This window comes from Microcaecilia unicolor, chromosome 3, assembly GCF_901765095.1.
Source record: "Microcaecilia unicolor chromosome 3, aMicUni1.1, whole genome shotgun sequence".
Taxonomy (NCBI): Eukaryota; Metazoa; Chordata; class Amphibia; order Gymnophiona; family Siphonopidae; genus Microcaecilia; species Microcaecilia unicolor.
In genome coordinates, this window is record NC_044033.1 from 193457073 (window position 1) to 193468322 (window position 11250).

An 11250-nucleotide genomic window follows, 5' to 3' on the forward strand; every position below is an offset into this window, starting at 1 on the left:
GAAAGGGAAACGGGACTTGATATACCACCTTGCTGTGGTTTTTGCAACTACATTCAAAGCAGTTTACATAATATATACAGGTCCTTATTTGTACCTGGGGCAATGGAGGGTTAAGTGACTTGTCCAGAGTCACAAGGAGCTGCAGTGGGGATCAAGCCCAGTTCCCCAGGATCAAAGGCCGCTGCACTAACCACTAGGCTACTCCTCCACTAGCAACAGTCCATGTAGAATTTCAAATAGGGAAAGAGAAAGGGGACTTGATATACCACCTTTCTGTGGTTACAATCAAAGTGGTTTATATAGTATAAACAGATCCTTATTTGTACCTGGGGCAATGGAGGGTTAAGTGACTTGTCCAGAGTCACAAAGAGCTGCAGTGGGAATCAAACCCAGTTCCCCAGGATCATAGTCCGCTGTACTAACCACTAGGCTACTCCTCCACTAGCAACATTCCATGTAGAATCTCAAATAGTAGCAACAGAATCTCAAATAACAGCAACATTCCATTTAGAATCTCAAATAGTAGCAACAGAAACTCAAATAGTAGCAACATTCCACATAGAATCTAAAATAGTAGCAACAGAATCTCAAATAGTAGCAACATTCCACATAGAATCTCAAATAGTAGCAACAGAATCTCAAATAGTAGCAACATTCCAAGTAGAATCTCAACTAGTAGCAACAGAATCTCAAATAGTAGCAACATTCCACACAGAATCTCAACTAGTAGCAACATTCCATATAGAATCTCAAATAGGGAAAGGGAAATGGGACTTGATACACTACAACTACATTCAAAGCGGTTTACATGGTATATACAGGTACTTATTTGTACCTGGGGCAATGGAGGGTTAAGTGACTTGCCCAGAGTCAGAAGGAGCTGCAGTAGGAATCAAACCCAGTTCCCCAGGATCAAAGTCCGCAGCAGTAACCGCTAAGCTATTTCTCCATCTCACCCAGGTTATCCCACAACAGTTCATCAAGACCTGGCTTTTTCTCCATTGCATGCTGGGAATTGTAGCTCTGATTTCCTTAGGAAAAGTAGAAACCACATGGTCCAGCGTGCAGTGGTGATCCTGAAGTGTCAGCTGTATGATGAAATTAATAATACCACCACGATACCCTGTCAAGATCTTCTTGATCTGGGTAGAAACCAGTCATCATGGAAATGTCCAGGATTGCCATAGTGGAGTCGACCTCTCCAATAAACCTAGACAAGGAAGAGCATAAAAAATGTCTTTCATCAGACGCTGAGGGTAAGCAGAATTATATCAGATATATAGTAACACAGTAAACGATTGAGATAAAGACCAGTGTGGGGCATCTAGTCTGCCCAGGAAGGTGGCTAGGTTACATCCCTCTATGCCTTTGTTTAGGGGTGGAACTGTTGGCTCCATGCAGGCTACATCCTTCTGTTCCTTCATTTCTGGTTGTAGCTGCTGATCCATTCAGGTTACACCCCTCCTTGCCCTTGTTTAGGATTGCAACTGTCGCTCCAGGTCTTTGGGATTGTAGATGCCACTTTATGAAGGTTTATATCCCTCTAAGCCTTATGGTCAGCAAACTAGGAGGAAATTTTGTAACATAAGTATATTGATTTCCATCCTCCTGCCTTTAGGAATCCACTGTGAATATCCCACTTCTTTTTGAATTTCAGCACTTTTTTTGCATTCACTATATCTTTTGGGTGTAACTCATCGTGGGTTGTTGTATTTTCTGTGGCAGGGTGGGTAAATTTATCTCCATGCTGTATAGCCATGGAAACTCCTTTAAACTGAAGCCAATTCCTGTTTGAGTTTGGCGAGCTTCTCTTTCACAGTAGAGAGTTGGAGACAGATGGGGCCAGTTCTAACCCTCCAGATGGTCTGCCTTAAGACTACGGCACCACAGTTATAGCATTGAATGATGGTCATAATGCTTGGTTTAGTAAGTTAAAACAGCTGTGCTATGATAATGAATATTCAAGCAGCAAGAAGATTAATTATGTGCATTGGGAAGAAACAAATTCTGCTTGGACTCTCACAATAATGAAAGAAAATGGTAACAAACTATTTGTTTGAATTTCTTAGCCAAAGACCCTTGCAGGGCAGCTGTGAACTACCAGAGCTCACCCCTGGCTATTGCCAAGTAGAGGACAAGGCTGTTTTTCTAATGATACTATGTACCAAAAGCTGAAAGTTATTTATTTATTTTTATGGCGGTAGATCAATCACAGGCAGGGGAGCTATTTTCATTAAAGCACCACAAATCTAAATAGACAGAGGAGCTCATTTTCAAAGCACTTAGACTTGCAAAGTTCCATAGGTTTACTATAGAATTTTGTAAGTCTAAGTGCTTTCAAAATACGCCTCAGACTCTGGCAATTTTTAAAAGGGCAGGTCCAAGTCCTTTTCTAGTTCTCCTGTATTGACTCTGCTACTGATCCAAGCTTAAATTTAAAATGAATCGGAGAAAATTTTTCTTCATTCAATGTGTAATTAAACTCTGGAATTTGTTGCCAGAGAATGTGCTAAAAGCAGTTAGTTTAGCGGGGTTTAAAAAAATGTTTGGCTAGCTTCCTAAAAGCAAAGTCCATAAGCTATTGTTAAAATGGACTTTGGAAAAATCCACTGCTTATTTCTAGGATAAGCAGCATAAAATGTACTGTTATGGGATCTTGCCAGGTACTTGTGACCTGGATTGGCTACTGTTGGAAACAGGATGCTGGGCTTGATGGACCTTCGGTCAGTCCCAGTATGGCAATACTTATGTACTTTAAACTGTGCTACATTTTGTCAGATTTGGGCACGGGGGAGTGTGGACAGATGGGATAGATCATGCAGGTCTTTATCTGCCATTTAATTTACTTTGTTATAACAGAGTATCACAGGGGTGGCTTAGGGAAGAGACAGAGGGAACCCATGGCAAATGCCCCGGCCCTTAGGCTGGAGGGGGCTCCATGCCTGCCCGAGGCTGAAGGTGGGCTTCAGGGTCCCCGGTGTGTCCAACACTGGCTCCACACAGGGAGGGAAGAAAGTAGACGTGAGAGAACTGACCTTGTGCAGACTTCCAGGAAAACGGAATGTAGATTTTTCTCTGCCTTTTTAACTAAAATTGAAAAAGAACATAAGAAGATTTCATGCCAAGCAGGGCATAGAGGAGTGAACATAACGTGTCAAGGAACAAGATGATACATGCATGTTTTTCTTTGATATGATGAAACGCAAAGCATGAAAATCATTCTATTCTATAATTTGTAGACTGCACTTTTCCCAGCGGGAGGTTCAAGACGGTTAACATTATAAGATTACTCATCACTTAATGAGGAATTACATACTCAAATCGCATATTACACTAACATTTTCCAAAAAGAAAAGTTTTGTTTCCTTCGAAACCTCATGTAATTCTGCTCAACTTGTATTTGCCTACAAGACCTTTCCAGATTGTAAGTACTCAATAAGAGAATAAAGCATCAAAGTGTTGTTTAAATCTTCTGTACAAGTAAAACAAAAGTACACAGAAATGATCTGACTCCAGGAGAAGAACTTAATCTCGGAAAGGAAATGTGTCAATTACTGGCCGTAACTACAGCAGGGTGAAAAGTGGTGGAATCTGCTCCTTCCTTATAACATATATAAAACCTTTACAATTCGGGGAAGAAAATATGTTGCTTTTCCAACCTGTCCACAGGGGTCACTGTATCCATTAGCAGCTGGCAGCGGAGCAGCTCTGGACAGTATGGCATGGAGGTGTAACTAGTGTATGATAACGCCAACAAACTCATTGAGAAAGTGTCTTGAATGAGTTACAGGTTCAAATCCCGCATATGAAGTGCAGAAAGCTTCATATATGGTGTTTAACTCTCTTACATGTGTCTGCTTCAGTCCCTGTAACAGGTTGGGCTTTTAGGGTAACCCAAACAAACCGGGCTCGTTTATGTGGATCTTTTGAATATTCATTACGTTCCTTCTGAAACGGATGTTGCAGGAACAGATCTGGCATACATTGGTGATCTTTAACATCTGGGGGAGGGGGTTCATGTTTCTCTGTAGAGCTGGAGAGCGACTGGCAGCATGAAAGAATGATATTCTGTAAATCTTTCACAGAGTTTTAATGCAAAGCAATAGACCATCATCTTACATCTAGGGTCTTTTATTTCTGTTACCGACACGCTCAGAACAAAGTTCTTGCACATCTTCTCCTTGTCAGCCAGCAGAGCATTATAAACCGTCACAACCTTTACAGAAAAGAACAGAAAAAGAAGTCAGTGAAAATCTGCAATATGGACCTATCTTAACCTGGGAAATGAGGCACTCAAGGCACAGTCTGCTGAGCAGGATTTACTGCCTCAGGGGGAGGGAGGGAGGGAGAGAGTGGTGGAGAAATCGAGTCCAGTGTCTTTATCCTGTCCCCCCCCCCCTCCCCAAGTTTCCAGCTGACACAGAAGCACAATAACCCTTGGCACAAGGCTGTCCAGGGAATCCTTTCATTCTCACAGGTGCCCCCTTCCCACCTAGCCTTGAGCGACAGCAACTGCAACCACAGATCACAGCTGTATCTCAAACAGAATCAGTGGCAGCAGGAGGGCTATGGAATTTGGTGGGGGGGGGGGGGGCTGTTGGGCAGAGGGTTCTCTTCCCTAGTGCTCTCTCACAATCTTTGCCCACAAGGAAAAACCTAGTGCTTCCTACGTCCATCCACTTCTGGACGGCACCTTAAGGACATCGATGTGGACAAACCTGGATGTAAGAGCCAGCTCAGTAGGTGCTGAGCCCACATTATTGAGAAAACACCTTCATTGTACCCATCGCCAACATGGTTCATTGTCTGGATCTGAGACTCTCATAATTTTCCTGTTTCAGTCCCTGATCTTTTCCTGGGGAGCAGATGGAGTGGGAAAACCCGCTTCGAGGTAGACAGGAAATCTCCCTCTTAAATAGCCCTGAGCTCTCTCTCTCTCTCTCTCTCCTGCACACAGTAATTCTTCCTTACCGTTAGTGTTCCTTCTCCAGTGCCACTTGCCTTCACGGTAAAATCTTGGTTCAGTTTAGTCTGTAAAGAGAGAGAGGAGGTTGGACTCCAAACAGAGAAGACAATTCATTGAAGATAAAAGTGAACAAATAGAAGCAGAATGCTTTGACAGAGTCCCAGGAGGAAGCCAGGGGGTTTATTCTGTGCTTAATCAGGTTCTCATGCACCATTAAGTGACTGAGACCCCCATCTCGATTCTCCAGGATCAGTCCCCCCTCCACACTCTAGTTCTCTCTGAACATTTAGTACTAATTACAATTTTAGAGAAAATTTTGTCTTATTGGCAGGGCCAGTGCAGGAGTACTGGGTGCCCCGGGCTAACCTTTAGCCTTATGCTCCCCCCCCCTCAGTTAACTTTCAGACTGTTGGCTCCCCCTTCAAGATTTTGATAATTAAACACTACAGTCACGATCACCCTATAATCAAACAAGTGGCGTGGCCCGACAGCCAATTTTGGGTGGGCCTGACCTCAAACTGAGTGGGCACAACATTTTCTGTCAGCCTCCTCCACTCTTTACCCCTTCCCTGGCACCTCCTAACTCAAAATATAAATACTTTAGCTAATGAGGATCCCCAAGGGTCTGTCCGCTGAGGACTTCCTCCGAAGATGGCCAGAACTTCCTTTTACAAAGCTTGGCAGACAGCACAAACATCCATGAGCCATCGATGCCAGCACCTCAAACAGGCTTAGTTGGCAGTGGCTCAGGAACGCTGCTTCCAACTGCAGAGCTTGGTAGAAGAGAGTTCTGGCCATCTCTGGAAGAAGTCCTCAGCTGGCGATGCCTGGGGATCCCCACCAGCTACAGCAAGAGTCAGGGCCGGTAATAGACATGCTAGGGCCCAGGTCACAAAATAAAGGCCAGGGCCTCCCCTCTGATCTCCCCACCTGCCAGTACTATCCCATTCACATACCCTCACCAACTACAGAACAAGGGATCTCAAATTAGAAATAAAAACACGTAGATAAAAATTGAACTGGGAACCCCAAGAAGTTAAACAGCATGTACTGCAACACTGATGAAATAAAAAAAAGGAAATGCATTTCCTTTTCTAGTGATCACAATAAAAAGACATCTGCTAAGTCCATTTCCCAAAGTTAACATATTTCAGTTAATACATTAAAAAGAAAATGCTTCTGTCTACCTTTGCTATCTGGAATTTCTTTTTCCATCATGTTGGTTTCAGTTTCTCTTTTCTGCTTTCCTGTCTATCCTCTGCTAATTCTCCTTCAAGTGATTGCTGTCCATTTGTCTTTTCTCCTGTCTTGTTCCATTCCCTAAGTACATCTGCCTCTGAAATATTGGTCTTTCCTTTATAGCTCTTTCCTCTCTTTTTTTTTTCTTTACTGCCTTTCTTTTCACTCAAATTTCACCCTTTTTCACCCTTCTTTATACTTTTTTGCTACTATCAAACTCTATACACATTATTATAAAAAAAACTGTGCAATGTCTGAAAAAATCCCTTTATTATCACAATGAACCAAAATATTTAAAATACTACTACACTACTAATATCTGCCCACACTACTGCATTCAAACCAACACTGACCAATCAACATACCAACACCCACATTACATACATCACAATCATAAGTAACCACATAACTTATATAGCATAGTCTGTAACTTGGGGCTAGTTAACAAGTAATATACTATCCTGCTTATAATCGAACGAGAAAAACGCCCAAGTGTCGACCTAAATCGGGAGATGGACGTTTATCTCACAAAAACGAATAACGCGGTATAATCGAAAGCCGAACTTGGACGTTTTCAACTGCACTCCATCACGGAAGCGTACAAAGTTGACGGGGGCGTGTCGGAGGCATGGTAAAGGCGGGACTGGGGCATGGTTATCACCCGAACAGAGATGGGCGCCTTTCGCCGATAATGGAAAAAAAGTATGCGTTTGTAGCTAGAATTTAGGGCACTTTTCCTGGACCCTGTTTTTTCACGAATAAGGCCCCAAAAAGTGCCCTAAATGACCAGATTACCCCCAGAGGGAATCAGGGATGACCTCCCCTGACTCCCCCAGTGGTCACTAACCCCCTCCCACCACAAAAAAATGATGTTTCACAACTTTTTATTTTTACCCTCAAATGTCATACCCACCTCCCTGGCAGCAGTATGCAGGTCCCTGGAGCAGTTGTTAGGGGGTGCAGTGGACTTCAGGCAGGTGGACCCAGGCCCATCCCCCCCCCCCACCTGTTACAATTGTGCTGCTTAATGCTTAGTCGTCCAACCCCCTCAAACCCACTGTACCCACATGTAGGTGCCCCCCTTCACCCCTTAGGGCTATAGTAATGGTGTAGACTTGTGGGCAGTGGGTTTTGAGGGGGATTTGGGGGGCTCAACACACAAGGGAAGGGTGCTATGCACCTGGGAGCTCTTTTACCTTTTTTTTTTTTGTTTTTGTAAAAGTGCCCCCTAGGGTGCCCGGTTGGTGTCCTGGCATGTGAGGGGGACCAGTGCACTACGAATCCTGGCCCCTCCCACGAACAAATGCCTTGGATTTATTCGTTTTTGAGCTGGGCGCTTTCATTTTCCATTATCGCTGAAAAACAAAAATGCCCAGCTCACAAATTGTCGAATAAAACATGGACGTCTATTTTTTTCAAAAATACGGTTCGGTCCGCCCCTTCATGGACCCGTTCTCGGAGATAAACGCCCATGGAGATAGACGTTTTCGTTCGATTATGCCCCATCTATGTCATACTTTGTACTGTTATTTGAATATTTTTACTGCTGTGATTGCCTATTGCTCATGTTTGATCTGTTCTTACTGTACACTGCCTTGAGTGAATTCCTTCAAAAAGGTGGTAAATAAATAATAAATGTGGCACGTCAGCCTGAATCTGACCACATGTATATTTTTCTCAGACACTGAATAAGTTACTTGTCTTTCCAATCGTACTTTCTATTTCCACTACGAGTGGATATCTACTTCCACTATTCCAAATTTCCGTGGCTGATAATCAGGGGTGTGCTGGTAAATTTTTAACAACAGGTTCTTTCACTGGACGTAGCCAGCTCTGCAGTTGGAAGGGCCAGGAGTGGCCAGGGTGGGGTGGGGGAGCAACACTTGTCTCTCTCTCCTCCTTCCCTTCGTGCGGGCATGCTAGGCATACCTTTGCTGGCAGCCAATAAATGGACTGCCACCACTCCCAACGTCTTGCTCTGAGCAGCATGCTGGAACTTCTCTCACATGCTCGAGAAGTCCCAGCCTGCTGCCCAGAGCTGGAAACAAGCAGAGGGGAGCAGCAGTAGTCTATTTACTTGGCTGGCAGGGCTCAGCATCCCCACCAGCAAAGTAAAAGATAATTCAGCAGGTTGCCCAAGCCCACATTTTGGAAGCCAGTTCTTAAAGTAGCCATGGAGGGCCCTACTTTAACAACTGGCTCCCAAAATTCTTGAAAACTTAACAACCGGCTCTTGCGAGCCTGTGAGAGCCTGCTCCAGCACACCACTGCTGATAATCCTATAAGTCATCAACAGTTTACTCAATGTTTTTCAGGACACCTTTTCGTCTTTCTGGCCACAGTATGACCTTCAGTCGCGGCTTTGAACTTCATTTTCCTTCTCAGTATTTCTTATTCCTACAGTTATCTATTTCACAGATATGACTGGGAAACTGTTCTACAGTAGCTACGTGCAATATCATTGTTTTGTATACTTCAATCACGGCTGTATTTTAGAATATATAAATACATTTGGCATATTAAGATGCTTGTTTGCATGCACCCACAGTTTTTCTTATATCCAGCTGCTGTTTCATTCCTTCTTACCCCAGCATTGTCTTTTACCAATATGCTGTCCATTTCCCAAATGTTGGTTTGGGGAGCACATGACCTCAAATCTTACTCTATATTGATCCTTATAATCTATAATTGGATTGTACTACATCCTTTGACCTCCTGTTTCATAAGATATCTTTTCTCCTCATAGACTGAGCCTTGCATTTTTCTGCTAAAGCTGCCCTGACCCTATCACCCTGTTCAAACATCCCATGTCTTAACACATGAAGATCAAGAGTTCTTCCACAACGTGGTTTCACTAGACTATCCTAAAGTAAACAGAATTTTTTTTTTTTTTTTGCAAAACACTACTATATCGCGGATACCAGTTCAGTAGACTCTGCAACAAATGTTTATTTTTATTGATTGGAAGCTTCAACTCACCACCTCCTCCACTTCAAGGAAGTGTCTTACTAACCATGCATACGCATACGTTGATATTTTCGTATGGACTGGTCCCTCTTATAGCTTGAGAGCTTTCACCTGTGTGGCTAGATGATCACTGTCCATGGAAAAAGAATAGTTACTTACCTGTAATGGTGGTTCTCCGTGGACAGTACATCATCTTTCCACACAGACCCACCCTCCCACCCAGAATTGATGCCAGCTTTTTCATTAACTAAGGCGGGACGACTGAGCAGATGGTATATGTGGTGGTTATTAGTGGCAGAAAGGCAGAGAGCTCTGTTTTTCTGTGCTTTAGAAGGGCTGGGTTGGTGACATCATCGGAGTGACACGTCACCTGTGTGGCTAGATGATCTACTGTCCATGGAGAACCACCGTTACAGGCAAGTAACTATTCTTTCTTGGAAGAACCCAGATATCATTTCTTGATCAGTGGGGAGTTACATCACTTCCTGGCTAGCAAGGAATACAGCATGATCAGTAAAATAAATACACACACACACATATATATATATATATATATATATATATATATATATAGTGGCTGGGATTTTAAACAAACTCCCACCACAGGGTTTAAATACCGAGCAAAGTCCCCCTGTGTGTACGAGCATGGAGAGAGAGTTACCTCCGCGGTCCTCGAGAACAGCGCATTCTCAAAGTTAATTCGGTATATGGTGGGTACACTGCGTCCAGGTAATTCTATAGAAACGTCCATGTTGATATCCTCATGGATCGGCACATCGATCAGGTACTGGGCCAGCGCCTGATATACCATGATGGTAGCCTAAGGCAGGAAAGAAAGGGCAGGAGGTTATTGTTTTGAGGAGAGGGAGGGCACATATACAGCGCATGTGTTGGTCACATGGTTTTCATATGTAGACCAAATGTGTGTAATATGCAGCAGGTTATAGCAAATACACTTCCAGCTCAACAGCAGTCGGTCAGTCCAGGACCTAGGCTGATTCTCACCACACCCAAAGAGGCTTCCCCCTCTCATTCGCAGCATATACCACTCTCCACTCACTCACTGTCCTCTGCCCTCCATTCACTCATTCTCTGCTCCACCTCTCTAAATGCACACATACATACTCACTACCACTCAATCTCTGTGTTCTCCCCTCTCTATAGACACTCCCTCCCTCTCTCTCTTCATAAAGACATGCTCATTCCTGCTCGGTCTCTGCTCCCTCCTCTCTCTAGATAAAGACACACTGACTCCTGTTCAGTATTTGCTCCCCCCTTTCTATATATACAAACACTCACTCCCACTCAGTCTCTGTCTCTCTCTCTCTCATAAGTACAAGTATTGTCATACTGGGACAGACCAAAGGTCCATCAAGCTCGGCATCCTGTTTCCAACAGTGGCCAATCCAGGTCACAAATACCTGGCAAAATCCCAAAAAGATTCAATACATTTTATGATGCTTATCCCAGAAATATTTTCCACAAGTCCAATTTAATAATGGTCTATGGACTTTTCCTTTAGGAAGCCGTCCAGACCTATTTAAACCCCGTTAAGCTAACCGCCTTTACCACATTCTCTGGCAATGAATTCCAGAGTTTAATTACACATTGAGTGAAGAAGAATTTTCTCCGATTCGTTTTAAATATACTACTTTGTAGCTTCATCATATGCCCCCTAGTTCTAGTATTTTTGGAAAGAGTAAACAAATGATTCACATCTACCCGTTCCACTCCACTCATTATTTTATAGACCTCTATCATATATCCCCTCAGCCATCTCTTCTCCAACTGAACAGCCCTAGTGTATGGCTATTCTTAAATCAGTATCTCTAAACCACAACATTCTAAATATACTGTTAATGGGCAGCACATGCAAAATTAACAGACAAATTAAGACATTCATTAACCGTTATGACAGTAAAAAAAAAAAAAAAAAAAATATATATATATATATATATAAGACATTTCAATAAATGTAGGACTGAATATGATTTATATATAATTCCTGTCCCTCTAAAAGAAATTATGTAGGGAATATGTTTATCTGAGCATAAATCTAATTGAAAGATGTGCAGAAC

General features: G+C 43.0%; 1 protein-coding gene across 1 annotated transcript in view; it reads right to left on the reverse strand.

The window, feature by feature from the left end:
* The window catches only part of C3 (complement C3), a 102458-nt gene that overhangs the window by 11576 nt on the left and 79632 nt on the right, over window positions 1-11250 (reverse strand). The window contains exons 30-34 of the mRNA XM_030196876.1: window positions 9834-9992; window positions 4972-5031; window positions 4120-4216; window positions 3036-3087; window positions 1123-1210 (exon numbers count right to left, since the gene is read on the reverse strand). Of these exons, the coding sequence (XP_030052736.1) occupies window positions 1123-1210; window positions 3036-3087; window positions 4120-4216; window positions 4972-5031; window positions 9834-9992 (456 nt within the window). The remainder of the gene's footprint in view (window positions 1-1122; window positions 1211-3035; window positions 3088-4119; window positions 4217-4971; window positions 5032-9833; window positions 9993-11250) is intronic.